This window comes from Urocitellus parryii, chromosome 15, assembly GCF_045843805.1.
Source record: "Urocitellus parryii isolate mUroPar1 chromosome 15, mUroPar1.hap1, whole genome shotgun sequence".
Lineage (NCBI taxonomy): Eukaryota > Metazoa > Chordata > Mammalia > Rodentia > Sciuridae > Urocitellus > Urocitellus parryii.
This window is the reverse complement of record NC_135545.1, coordinates 11,219,649-11,234,125: the sequence shown is the minus strand read 5'-3', so window position 1 is coordinate 11,234,125 and position 14,477 is coordinate 11,219,649. Positions and strand designations below refer to the sequence as shown.

At 52.5% G+C, this 14,477-nt stretch overlaps 1 protein-coding gene across 1 annotated transcript; it reads left to right on the top strand.

The window, feature by feature from the left end:
* Window positions 1-3,959: 3,959 nt before the first annotated feature.
* Window positions 3,960-6,504, top strand: Rabac1 (Rab acceptor 1). Its single transcript, XM_026403872.2, has 5 exons — window positions 3,960-4,162; window positions 4,414-4,626; window positions 4,858-4,955; window positions 6,087-6,188; window positions 6,271-6,504. The coding sequence occupies exons 1-5, from the start codon at window positions 4,107-4,109 to the stop codon at window positions 6,357-6,359; spliced, it is 558 nt and encodes a 185-aa protein (XP_026259657.1). The 5' UTR covers window positions 3,960-4,106; the 3' UTR covers window positions 6,360-6,504.
* The last annotated feature ends 7,973 nt before the right edge of the window (window positions 6,505-14,477 follow it).

Genomic DNA, 14,477 nt, shown 5'->3' with positions numbered 1-14,477 from the left:
CCTCAGCCCTGCCACGTCGCCACCCCCTCCCTGCCCCCAAGCCCAGGATGTCCCCTCCGGACCCCCCATTTTGTATTCTGGGGGAGGGACCTTCTCTCCCTGTGGTCCCCCCTTGGCACCCCCTCCATCACCTCCCGCCCCTCCCTCTGGCTGGCTTCTCTCCCCCACGGCCCTGGCCTCCCTCCTCCCTCTTTTCTGTGTCTCTCTCCCCTCCTCAGCCCTCTCCTGCCTCCCCCAACCCCCTCCCTGGGCTCTTTTTTACTCCCCCTCAGCCACCCCCCACCCCCCAACGGCTGATGCCATCTCTGGTTCTGGACAATTATCAAATATATCAGTGGGGAGAGAGAAGTGGGCCTTGTGTTCTGCTTGCTTTCTGGCTGGGGCCCTGGGTGGGATGGAGTCTTCTCTCTGGGCTCACTGCTGGGTGACTCACTTGAGCCCACTTTAGCCTGACACCCACCACTTGGGAGTCATGGAATCTCAGGGTCACAGGATCATTCACAGAAGTTAGAGGAAGAGCAGCTGGAATTGGCCAGGTGATGGGATTATGGGGTGAGGACAGGGAGATGGAGGGGACTCAGTCTTGGGATGGCAGAGGTGGTGGGCCTTGTGTTGGAATAGGACCCTAGGAGACCATGATGTGATGATGGGGATGATTGTAATTCATTGACACCCCTTCTAAGCACTCTGAGTGTCTTAGCTCATTTAATATTCACAAGGTATGAGGCACAGAGAGGGAAAGCAATTTGCTTATGGTCACACACCTAGGAGGCAACACATCTGGAATCTGAAGGGAGGCCATGGCAGCTCTATGCTAATCTGTACTGAGATCACCTTTCATACAGTAAAGCGCACAAATCTTAAGGTTATAGGTCAGTGATTTTAAAATTATGTCCGTGCAATCATCGCCCCAACTGAGGTGTAGAAAGAACATTTCCATCCACCTAGAAAGTTCCTTCATGCCTCTGTCCAGTCCACCCCCTCCAGACGCAACTGCTTATCTGATTCCATTGCCAAGTTGTGCCAGGAGCTGAGAGCCCCTGGGAGTGTGCACTCGCCACGCACAGACAACACCCAAAGGAGAAGCTCTGGAACAGATTGAGGAGGCAGCAAGAGCACGGGGGGCCATGTGGTCCCAGGACAGAGCCTGGCCCTGGGAGCAGGGGAGCCACATAAGCCTGGGCCTCTCCTGGGACCCCTTACAGATGGCTTTATTGATCCATTGAGGGAAGATGCACTCCGAGGCCCAGAGAGGGGTCACAGAGCAGGGTCCATCACCCAGGTTTCTGGCTGCCTGTGCTAACTAAGATCTTCCTGCCCTCTCAGCTCCACTTCCTCAGAATCCAAGAGGCAGGAAGGAAACCTCAAGCTGAAGGGACCTCAGGGTCAGGGCACCCTTCATCTCCCAGCACCTGCTAATTCAGTCAATCTGTCATAGGTCCCTTTCCCAAGGACCCCAAATTCCCATCCCTTACAATGTCTCAGCCTTAGGGTCCTCTCTCCCACGCTGTTTCAAAGGGCTCCTTTCCTGAATGTTCCTTTTTTTTTTTTTTTTGGTACTAGGTATTGAACTCCCAGCTCTTAACCCCTGAGCCACATCCCCAGCCCCCCTTTTTTTATATATTTTATTTTGAGACAGGATCTTGCTAAATTGCTTAGGGCCAAAGTTGCTGAGGCTGGCTTTGAACTTGTGATCCTCCTGCCTCGGCCTCCCCAGCTGCTGGGATTCCAGGCATGTGCCACCATGCCTGGCTCCCAAATGTTCCTGTGTCCAGGCCCCAACTCCCAAAATTACCTTATTCCAAGAGCCTCCCACCTCCCCCCAAACAACCCTCTCTCTGGAGCCCGCCATCCACCTCTCCTGCAGCCCCATCTCTGGCCGTGGCCGAACGATTTGGCAGCTCAAAGCCTTAGAGCAAGTATATCCTCTGCATGGAGCAAGAACCAGTGGGTTACGGAATGAGGGGCTTTCACTCCACTCACATAAGGAAATTCAGCAGCTTCCACAACAAAAATAAAACTCAGATTTTCCCAGACTGGCATGGGAAGAGGCAGCTGGGCATTTACCCTCTGCTCCCTGGAAGCTCTGTGCCCTCCCACCAACATTAATGCTCAGGCCAATTGTACATTCACAGTCCTCCACTGAATTCTGAAGCAAGGCTGGACCAAGTTGGAAAATCTAAACCAAATTTACTGACAGCCTCTGGACAACAAAGAGACCCACCAATAATCAGTTACTGGCCACTATTTAGCCAATCGGGTCTTCAAAGCATAGTTCTTTCAGCTTCATCTTGGGACCCAACCAATAGGGGGGCCTCTTGGCCCATCCCAGCAGCCCCTTTGACACGGACTACCTTCCTTAGCCCCAGGAATGCCTCCCAGCAGGCCTCAAAGTACAAAGGGATGTGGACCTTGGAAGGCAAGAGTTAGGGTGCAAAGATTCATCTGGATCCCCACATGGGTACTGCTGAATAGCCCCACCAAGCTTTGGAGAATTAAGATCTCAACCTACCAGAGAGCCCAGGCTTCCCCACCCACTTTTCTTGAGGCCCCACCCCTCTTCCCACAGATCATTCAGGCAGGCCATGGAGGAAATTGTTTAAAGACAGAATATAGCCCCTGTTTGCAACACAAACCATTCTTGTGTCCAAGGGGGAATAGCCCCAAACGTGTTACTACTGTTCAAGGAGGCTGAACTCTAGAAAAACCCAGAATACTCACGATAATATAGTGGTAATTACAATGTCTACATTTACTGAACAGCATCATGATTCTTTCAAGAACCATCTAATTGAAACATCATAACCCCATGAGTGTGGTATCATTAGGATCCCCTAGTCCAGATAAGACACTGAGGTTCAGAGAGGTGACTAGGTCAAAGCCAAAAACCTGGATTTTCTCCTGAGTCTGACTCCATAATTCTAGCTTCCTCTTTAAAAATCCACAGAATCAGGCTCAGAATTTGTGCTATGCCTCCTCAAACAGTAGTAACCCGTTTGGGGCTACTCTCCCTTGGACACAAGAATGGCTTGTGTTGCAAGCAGGGGCTGTGTTCTGGCTTTAAACAATTTCCTCCATGGCCTGCCTGAATGATCTGTGGGAAGAGGGGTGGGGTCTCAAGGAAAGTGGGCCGGAAAACCTGGGCTCTCTACTAGGCTGAGGTCTTTTAATTCTTCAAAGCCTGGTGGGGCCATGCAGCAGTACCCACGTGGGGATCCAGATGAATCTTTGCACACTAACTCAGTAGTAGAGCTCTTTCCTAGCATGTGTGAAGCCCTGGGTTCAATCCTCAACACTGCAAAAAATAAAAATCCTCAGGGCTGGGGTTGTGGCTCAGTGGTCCAGCGCTTGCCTAGCATGTGTGAGGTACTGGGTTCAATTACCAGCACCACATAAAAATAAATTATTAAATAAAGATATTGTATCTATCTACAACTAAAAGTATTTTTAAAAAAATAAAATAAAAATCTTCAGCCCTTTTATTTTCCCAACTTTCCTCCCTTTTCTCTTATCTCATATTTCCCCAGAAGTCCAAAGATGGGAGAGTGCTATGCTTCAGAAATTATAACATCTGCCTGTTAAGGAAGGAATTGATTCCTACATTTACTCTATAATCTTGCTTCTCAAAACTGTGGTCCATGGGGCTGGGGATGTGGCTCAAGCGGTAGTGCGCTCGCCTGGCATGCTCCAGATGTTTTTTATGCCCTTTAGAGTCCGAACGACACTATGCACTGTTCCCATTATACCCTCCAGGACAAAGGAGTACACGACGCCTACTTCTGCCATTTGAGCTCCCTTAACGCCCTCGTGGAAAATACATTCCACTCCAGAAACTACAACTCCCACAATGCCAAGAGGCGCTCACCGCATTCTGAAACTACATCTCCCAAACTGTCTTGCGAGTCAAGCCGGCACCACAGCATCCGCCCTGCCTGATGCCGCTAGGACTACAACTCCCACAATGCTCGGCGGCGCAACTACCGCACCCTGCGGCTCCGAGCGGCGACACGTCGGCTCCGCAGGGTGAGGCCGGGCTCGGGCGGGGCCCAAGGGGTCTGCAGGGCTCGGGGCTGGTCACAGCAGCTGTACCCCTTCACGACGCAGACATGGCGGGCCAGAAGGACCAGCAGAAGGATGACGAGGCGGAAGGGCTGAGCGCCACGTGAGCGAGCTGACTCCCCTGACCCGAGCCGCCGGAGTCCCGGACCCCAGACCCAAAAGAGAGTCCCTTATCTCCTCTTCAGGGACCCTGGATCTAGGCCCCCAGCACCCTCCTCCCCTGGGATCCAGGAGACTTGGCCCCTTCCGGGACACTTGCCTCTTGGACTCCAGAGTCCAGCCCCCCTACCCCCTTGTTGGCCACGGGTCTGAACTCCCAGCCCGGTCAGCCGCTGACCTGACCCCACCCCACAGGATCCTGCTGCCAAAGCTGATTCCCTCTGGCGCCGGCCGTGAGTGGCTGGAGCGGCGCCGAGCGACCATCCGGCCCTGGGGCACCTTCGTGGACCAGCAGCGCTTCTCGCGACCCCGCAACCTGGGTGAGCTGTGCCAGCGCCTGATACGCAATGTCGAGTACTACCAGAGCAACTACGTGTTCGTGTTCCTGGGCCTCATCCTGTACTGCGTGTGAGTGCCTCCCGAGACCCGCCCCCCACCTGCTGGTCCCATTGCCAGACCTGGTCACCAAATGCCAGGTCTCTACTCCCCCATCGATCTGGCCAGGGTGCAGTGTGACCATATGTGATCCTGCCTTCTTGTCCTCAAGACATAACCTTCACCGACTGGTTCAAAGTCATGGCCCCTTGGCAAGCAAAACCCCAGAGGCCTGAATGCTGCTTCCCTACGCTCTTCTTCCAGGATGACATCCCCTATGCTGCTGGTGGCCCTGGCTGTCTTCTTTGGAGCCTGTTACATTCTCTACCTGCGTACACTGCAGTCCAAGCTTGTGCTCTTTGGTGAGAAATCCCCAGCCCGGATGGATCCCTCAAATTCTGGGTTGAGAGTCCCAACCAAATCCTTGGAACCCAAGTCTGTCCCAGCCTTGGTGTACTCTAGTTCCACAAAACCTAATACTTAAAACGTCAAGCACACCCAGTGCGCCCACCCCAAACCCAGAGATACCTCAGAAACACCACCCACCACCCAGTTCCTATATTTGTGGAAAGCATCAACTGCAGGGACCTACATTGGACACCAGGTGGCGACCTTATACAGCTGTAGATATTTTCCCTCTCACTTTTTTTTTTCTTTCTTTCTTTCTTTTTTTGGCAGTGGGGATTGAAGCTCAGGGGCCCTCCACCGCTGAGCCACATCCCTAGCCCTATTTTGTATTTTATTTAGAGACAGGGTCTCACTGAGTTGCTTAGCATCTTGCCTTTGCTGAGGCTGACTTTGAATTCATGATCCTTCTGCCTCAGCCTCCCAAGGCTCTGGGATCACAGGCGTGAGCCACCCTACCGGCTCCCTCTCCTTTCTTGCTTCTTGGGTGGGACCTAGAGGGGGAGCCTGAGGCCTATGGCTCATGTAGCCCCAGACTGATACCAAGCAACATTGGGAAGAAAGATGCCAGGGGAAATTCCACACAGGGTTTCTATGGGGATGTGACAACAGTGGGCTGGGGGTGCAGGGCATGGAAGGAAAAGCACGGCCACAACTTGGCTTGTCAGTTGCTGTCATGGGAACACGCAGACCTGACTTTGTAGTCATATCAGAAGCCAGAAATCTGTACTTTTATGTGAAATCATTCAGTGTATTCTTGTGAAACATCTCAAAGAACACATCCTCAGGTCAGACTAGGACCTGGGGCCACCAGGTGGAGACCCCTTGTCTCTGTGAGTGCAGGTTGGAGTGGGAGGCTAGAGGCTCCTGAGGAGGCAGGGCTGAAGAGCAGAGACTGCTGTATGCTGGTGGTCAGAGGATACTGGAAAAACTAGGCAGGGCCCGGACACAGATGGCCTCAGCATAAGGAGTTTGGATTGGTTCCTGAAGCTTCCAGAACTTATTATGCTAGATTGTCAGGGAGCAGCAGAGGTTACTGTGGGAGAGGGCATGGGTTAGAACAGCTGCTTAATGACATCTGACCCCAGGCCGAGAGGTGAGCCCCGCTCATCAGTACGCTCTGGCTGGAGGTGTCTCCTTCCCCTTCTTCTGGCTGGCCGGTGCAGGCTCCGCTGTCTTCTGGGTCCTGGGTAAGTATAGGGTCTGGATGGCTGTGGGTGGGCCATGGGGCCGGCCAGGGAAGGTGGCCCTGAACTGCCCATTTCCCTGCAGGAGCCACCCTGGTGGTCATTGGCTTCCATGCTGCCTTCCACCAGATCGAGGCTGTGGACGGGGAGGAGCTGCAGATGGAGCCAGTGTGAGGTGTCTTCAAGGCCTTACGGCCTTCAGGGCCAGCTGACCCATCCCTGTCCATCCCTGTCCCACACTGTCCTGCTGCTTGGGCCCAGGCTGCCTCCCAGGGAGGGCTTCCACCGTTAGAAATAAAGCCGTTGCAGTCCTCATCCAGCAGACATTTCCCAGTGTCTTCTGTGAGTCTCCAGAGGCTGGTGCTGGGAATAGCACAGAGAGCAAGATGGGGGCCCAGGTGTGGCGGGCACAGCGAGCAAGGTGTAGAGGGACAGGATGTCACAGGGTGGTAAGTGCTAAAGGGAAGAGAGGAGCTGAGAAGGAAGGCTGTCCAGGGTTCCCGAGATCACCCCTGGTTCAATGATGTGCTAGGACGACTCGGGAATCAGCACATAACTGTCCTCAGAACTGTGACTTATCAAGAAAGTACACGAAGCAAAGTCATTAAGAGGAGAAGGCACATGGAGCAAGTTAAGAGCAAATAGGGCAGGAGCCTCCCAGGTCTCTCTGGAGTGGCCACACAGGGCAGGCTGAATTCCTCCTCCAGCATTGAATGGTGACGACGCGAGAGATGTCAACTGCAAGCCAACTGAGACTCAGTGTCTGATTGTTATTGGGGGTGACCACATCAGCACCCTCTGTGCCCCCACTCCAGGATTGCAGAAGGACTATCACTGGCACAGTCTAGACAGCGAGCCACACTCAGGAACTGAGGAGGCCTCCTGAAATCCAGGTTCCCAGACACCAGCCACGGGCCAGCTGGACAGCTGGCAGAACTGCTCAAGGACAGCAGCCTCAGCCACAGTGTTAATTGTCTACTGCAGAGAAAGTTCTGAAGTTAGTGCAAGTTAAGGGTTAAAGAGGTTGGCCAGAGGGCTGGGGATGTGGCTCAAGCAGGCTTGCGGACCAGATTTGATCCTCAGCACCACATACAAACAAAGATGTTGTGTCCGCCGAAAACTACAGAGGTTGGCCAGAGAAGGCCTCCCTAGGTGACCGTGGGTGAAGACCTAAACTGAGTGGAGGGGCAGTCGCGGATCTTTTCAACAAAGACTGTTCTGGGCAAAGGAGGCAGTAGATGCAAGGGCCCGGGCCAGCAGCACACCGGAGGTCAGAGGAGCCTGGAAAAGGCTGTGGGCTGGAGCCCATGCAGCGGGGAGGCTTGGGGGCTCGGACTCAGACTCAGGAAGCTTTTTGTGAAACATCTCAAAGGACACATCCTCAGCAGATGGCTTTTCATTGTAACATGCGGACTCTACCACGTGGGAACGCTGTCAAGGGAGAAAGGCACTTGGTCAGGAAGGGGCAGGTGTATAAAGTCAGGAAATGAGGCACCGGGGAGAGGCCTGGGGGCTGGGAGCAGAGCTCAGTGGTGGAGCGCTTGCCTGGTGAGTGTGAAGCCCTGGGTTCCGTCCCCAGCGCCCCAAAACAATAAATAAAGGGAGAGCCCTCTAAACAGGGCCAGCCTGGGGCCTGGGGGCTGTCTTTGAGGCAGTGGCATGTCAGTGAGCCCCTCGGGACACAGTCAAGTGCATGGAGAGTTGTGGTGGAGTCTCCAAGGCTTGGTAATGTGGCCCTCGGCCTCTCCCACCTGGGGCCTATCACCCAAATTCACTGTGTCATTTGTCCAGCCCTGTTGATCCACAGCAGGAGGGGACCTTCGTTGGTCTGGAATCCAGCTGTCAGGCCACCAGGCATGTGTGTGGACTGTGCTCAGTGCACCAGGGCACGGCTGGTGCAAACAAACCCAAAGTGTCAAACAAAACCCCAGATTTCAGAGACTTGGTGTGTAAAGGTTGTAAAATTTCTCATTAATCATTTTTATGTTGATCATGTGTGTTGGAAGGATGCTATTTTGGATACATTGGGTTAAATTATTATTTTCACTTGTTTTTTGCTTTATTGCTTTTTAAAAAATTTTTTTTCAGTTGTAGTTGGACACACAATATCTTTATTTTTGTGTGGTGCTGAGGATCTAACCCAGTGCCTTACACATGCAAGGCCAGCGCTCTACCACTGAGCTATAGTCCCAGCCCTGCTTTATTATTTTTAAAAATGTAAGCCAGGTACAGGGACACACACCTTTAATCCAGCTACTCCAGAGACTGAGGCAGGAGGATTGCAAGTTTGAGACCAGCCTCAGCAACTTAGCAAAACCCTGTCTCAATAAAACATAAGAAGAACTAGGGGTGGAGCTCAGTGGTAGAGTGCCCCTGGGTTCAACCCCCAGTACCAAAAATAAGTAAAATGAAAATGTGACCACATAGAGAATGGCACGTCATATCCATGGCTTGGATTTATCCGTTTCTACAGGCAGCAGTGCCACAAGCAAGGCCCAGCCTTCCCAGAGCTCCCCTTTGGTGTGAGAGGCACATGATACACAAACAAACTGGCCAACCACCGGGAGCCCTCAGAGAGGGACAGCTCAGAAGCCAATCAGATGAGGCTGGCAGAGACTAGAGAGTAGCTGAGGGGAGGAAAGGGCGGGGCAGGACCTTGCTGGGGAATGAGCAGCAGCTTGTCCCTCTGAGGTCTGGGGGGACAGTAAGTACAAAGGCCCTGAAGTCAGATTTGCTCAATAACATGGTGCTGCTGTGGCTGGGGTGAAGGGAGTGAAGGGAACAGCCTAGGAAATGACATTGGGAGGATATTGGGGACCAGAAGGCACAGGACCAGCAGAAATGGATGAGGTCTTTGGATTCTTGCTTAAGGTAATGTGAGACCACAGAAGACTTTCGAACAAGGAAGAGATAGAAATGTTAGAAATATCCTGCTGGGTTAGGTACTGTGCTGTACACCTGTAAACCCAGGAAATCAAGAGGCTGAGGCAAGAGAATCACAAGTTCAAGGCCAGCCTCAGCAAGTTAGCAAGGCCCTGTCTCAAACACTAATAAGGGCTGGGGTGTGTGGCTCAGTGATAGGGCGCCCCTGGTTTCAATCCCTGGTACTGAGAAAATTAAAATAAAAAGGAAAAGAAAAGAAATCTCTCTCTGGGCAGATACAGAGGCACACACTGTAATCCCAGTGACTAGGGGGTAGGGGCTAAGGCAGGAGGGTCACAAGTTCAAAACCAGTCTGGGCAACTTAGCAAGATCCTGTCTCAAAATTCTAAAAAAGGGCTCAGGATGTAGCTCAGTGATACACTGAACCTGGGTCCGATCCGATCCCAGTGCCACGAGGGGAAGGGAAGGAAGATGTGTGGGTGGGAGGGAGGGAAATCCCAGACGATGATCCAACCTGGGGAAGGGGAGGCAGGGAATGTGGGCTGGAGAGTAGAGACAAGGAGGATAGAATCAAGAGGTGGATGGCGCTTGGTGGGGGAGCTGTGTGGGAGCTGAGGGGGGTGGCAGGCAAGGTGACCCCACCATTCAGGCCTGAACACAGTGGGAAGACCAGAGGCCTAGACAGCCACTGTGGGCGCTCTTTCAGAAGCTGCCACCAGAGGGCAGACAAGTGCTGCCTGCACACTAGGGAGGGAGCCAGAGTGGGGCCCACTGAGTTCCTGAGACCAGGGCAGGTGGGGACCTGGGGGGTGTGAGGCTGTCAGGTCATCTGGGTCACTCTGAGGCCAGAGTCACTATCCCAATTTTTGGGGTAGCAAAGGGTGTTTTGTATGTTTTTCTCAATGCCAGTGTTCCCAGGGGAGAAGGAGTCTCTGTGCCCATGTGGGTGTGTGGATGCCATGTCCAGGCCTGGAGTGAATCTGACCCATTTTCCATGAGGCCAGGGGACACATCATTGAGGCAGGTGGTCAGCAGGCCAGGGCTGAGGGCCAGGCCAGAGGCCTGATCTGGGGGCTAACATTATATGCCCCTAATTCTAGTATTGAGTCACTGAGGTTTGGCTTAGAGTGACAAACTAGAGGGTTTGGAGTCTCATCAGGGGGACAGAAACTGAAAGTCTGATTGTCTATTTTGGGGACAGTGATTGAGGTCCAGCTTGCTGGCTAGGAGTGACAGATCAGGGATCTGGTTGCCTTGTTTAGAGTGACAGCCCTGTTTCTGTTTGGGGTAATAGAAATGAATTGTCACTTTTAGGTGACAAGATACCAATAGTCAGGAGACAGAGACTGGAATTCCTGAGGCCTGAGTGTCTAGAAGGCATATTTGGGATGATGACACTGATCTGGAACTCTAGTTTTGGATGACAAAGTGGGTTGTCCCCTTGGTTGGAGGTGACCCATATTTGTTATCCCAGGGCAACAGAGGCAGGTTAGGAGCAGCTGCAGGTCTAGGTGTCGGGCCTGAGGGTCCCACTGTGTAACAAAGACTAGGACAACACAGACTGAAGAGGGATCTCACTGCCTAGTGCGAAGTGACTGTAACTGGAGCAGCACATATTTTAATTTGGGGAATGTTTGCTCACCTAGTTTGGGGTTAAAGATACGTGAGTCCAGTTATCAATTTTATTACTACTATTATTATTATTGAACTGAACCCAGGGGTTCTTAATCACTGAGCTATATCCCAGCCCTTTTTAAATTTTTTATTTTGAGACAGTCTTACTAAATTGCTTAGAGCCTCACTGTCGAATTCCAGGACTAAACAGGTCACTCCAGGTGAACTGGGCTGCATGAAATAATCACACAGAGACAGAGAAATACCTTTTTCTTTGGGTCCTATGATGGTTCCTCTGAGGTCTGTGAAAAGAGAGAGAGTGAGGAGCAAGTCCTCAACCCTTTTATTGGGGAGAAGGCAAGGGGTCAGGTTTCAGGGTTGAGTCTAGCTTGGTGATACCTGCTGTCAGCAGGTTGACTGACATTCTAGGGAGGCCACGCCCATCTCATGAACTGTGTGGGGGTCATGGCAGAGCAAGTGAAAAGACCAGAGCAAGGCCCCCCAAACAGAAGGCCAACGTGGGTTCAGTCCATCCTGTGCGCTCAGTGCCCATAGTTCACACACACAGCCCGTGGCTGGCTTGCCACATGTCCACATTCTCATTGCTCAAAGCTAAGGGGCACTCATTTCTTAAGTGACAGCTCCCGACACCTCACTAAGTTAAGGCTGGCCTTGAATTTAACAATCCTCCTGTCTGAGCCTCCCAAGTCACTGGGATTACAGGCAAGCGTACCATACCTGGCTCAGTTCTCAACTTTTAAGTGACAGTTTAGGAACTCTTGTCTGATTTAGAGGGACAGGAACTGGAGTTGTTTGAGGTGTCAGTGACTTGGATTCCTGTGTAGGTTGGGGTGATGGGCTGAGATCCACAGGTCCACTTTGGGGTGATAGACTGGGGTCTGACTGCCGAGTTTGGGGTGATGAAGACTGGGAGTCCTGGAATCTCCTTGGGGAAATAGGGTGTGGCCTCTGGGAGAGACAGCTGGGTGGAGACAGTAAAATTTAAAGTTTGAGGTGCCAGATGGAAGGTTCAATGGCTAGTATAGAGCAACAGAAATTGGGGTCTGGTGGACCCCATGGGGGTATCTGAAATTTGTGCTGTTTCTCTTGTTGGGGTGGCAGGAATCACGAGGTCTGGTCTGGGCTGGGATTACAGGGACCAAGGGACTGGTTTCCTGGTTTGGGCTGATGACACTGGTGTTCAGGGCTTCAGTGTGAAAGACCTGGAGACCAGTCGGCTAACCTGAGGCCGCGGGCTCTACAGGTCTGGTTGCGTATGTGAGGGGACAAAGCCCCTGGATCTGGTTGAATCCTTTGGGGTACATCCCTGAGAGTGCAGGCTGCCTGGGGGGTGGGGCCATGCTGCGCAACAGTGAGCAGCCCCCTGTGTCAAGATGTTCCCCTTTTCACTGTGCACTTCCCTGTCGTCCGTGGTTCTTTTAATAAACGCATCATTCCTATGTTAGTCAGAAGTTCACCACTGGGTCCCCTTCTCCATGTGTCTGGGACCCACTGTGGTTTCAGGAGGCTGCAGACCTTAGCTCCTCTGTGACACAGCGTCCTGTCCGTCAGTCTGGTCTGTGCTCAGGTTCCTGATCAAGTTCTGCGAAGATTAATACCCAGGAAAGGGGGCCCGTGGGGCGGGGGACCATGCTGCAAGGGGCAGTGGACACCAAACGGAACACTTCAAGGTGACACGGGAGTTCAGGGCTTTAGTTTGAGAGACCTGGTAACCAGTCAGCTAAGTGAAGCGTGCAGTGCTGTTCTGGTGACCGAGGGGTGGGGCAGCCGCAGCGGGTGGAGTGGACGGTTCTCCCTGGGCCACAGCCCTTGGAGGGCAAAGGCAGCTCAGCTGGACCACTCAGCACAGCACAGGTGTCAAGGCACAGAGGACGCCATCTTGCTCCTGGAGTGTCCAGTTTGGCAGGAGACCCAGAATGACCACGGCCCAGGGCAGCCCCTGGCCCAGCCAAGAGGCAGGAAAGCCCTGGCCTCCAGGAAGGCCAGTGGTCTCTGCTGGGCTTCTCTCTTGAAGTAGCCCCCGGTTCCTGGGAAGAGCCAGCCCCGGCTGCCCAGGCAGGTCTCTTCAGAGCCACAGGGAGCTGGACCGGGGACAAGTGCCCAGGAGAGATGCCTGGTAGCCAGTGAGAAAGGAGACCTAAGACTCAGAGAAACAAGTTCTATTTTCCGTCTTCAGGGGGTAGGATAATATTCATTTCATAATGTACTTTTGTGTAAATGAGGAATAGTTAGACAATAGACAGAAAGTAAGGTTTCTTAATTCTGGGATAGTTTTGTTTGTCTTGCGGTACTTGGGGGATTAAGCTCAGGGCACTCCACCACTGAGCTACATCCACAGACCTTTTTGCTTTCTTTCTTTCTTTCTTTTTTTTTTTTTTTTTCACATGGGGTCTCATTAAGTTACTTAGGGCCTTGTTAAGTTGCTGGGGCTGGCCAGTTGCTGGTCAGTTGCTGAGGCTCAAACTTGTGATTTTCCTGCCCCAGGCTCCTAAGTCACTGGGATTATAGGCATATGCCACTGCCCCTGACTGGGATGAAGTTAGAAAAAAAGAAGCTGTTGGTATGTTTTCTAGTTTGAGTCGCCTGTGCCTGGGGTCCTTTTGTCCAGTTTGGTTGACAGTGAATGGGGCTCATTTGTCCATTGGGTGGCAGCAGACACTGGGATCAGTTGTCTAGTTTGGGGTGATGACACCAGAAGTCCCGGGTCTTGCTTTGGGGTAATATACAGACCCCACTGCCAGGTGACAGCCTAGCTGTCAAGGGGGGACGGGGGCTGGTGAGGCTAAGGCTTGAGTTTTCACGGTGGGTGGCAGGAGAAGTCATTCCAGTCCTCTCATTTGGGTGCGGAGCCAGGGGATCCCGAGTCTGAGCACATTAAAACCTGAGTGTTCCTGGCACAATTGAGTCATGGGGTCCTGCACCAGGTGTGGGTCCCCTGAATAAACGGAGACCTCTAAGTGTGAGCAGGGTAGTAGAGCCTCATCTGGAAGTTCTGAAGCTGAGAGTCTGGGCATTTGAAACTGGGGAGTCAGGAAATCAGGATTCCAAGGTCCAGGATCTACTTGTGGGGTGTTGGTTTGGGTTGCTGATTTATGTGGGTGACATAAAGGTCCAATGCTTCCCAGGCTGGAAGCATCTCAGCCCCACAGTCTGGTGGTGACAGAGATGAGCAGACACCTGACTTAAGGAAACCTGAAGATGGGGCCCTGATGCCTAGTGTGGGCCTCTGAGGCTGCAGCACAATTAACCACGGGGTTCTGGCCCTGGAGGCTCTGTAGACCCGAAGCCTACACTGAGGGCAAGTGGTAATGATAAAGATGACTTGTGACTATGACTGGAGACCCAGGTCCCTGCTGTGAAGAGACAGATGCTGGGTTTAAGACACTGAATTTGGGGGCTAGGGATGTGGCTCAAGCAGTAGCGCGCTCGCCTGGCATGCGTGCGACCCGGGTTCGATTCTCAGCACCACATACCAACAAGGATGTTGTGTCCGCCGAGAACTAAAAAATAAATATTAAAAAAAAATTCTCTCTCTCTCTCTCTCTCTCTCTCTCTCTCTCTCTCTCTCTCCTCTCTCTTTAAAAAAAAAAAAAAGACACTGAATTTGGGAGGCTGGGTGGTGTAGCTCAGTGGTCGAGCCCTTGCCTAGCATGCACAAGGCCCTGGGATTGATCTCCAGCACCCCCCCACACCACACATACTGAATTTGGAAGCTGGGTACAGTGGTACCCAGATATTTGGGAGACTGAAGCAAAAGGATTGCTTGAGCCCAGG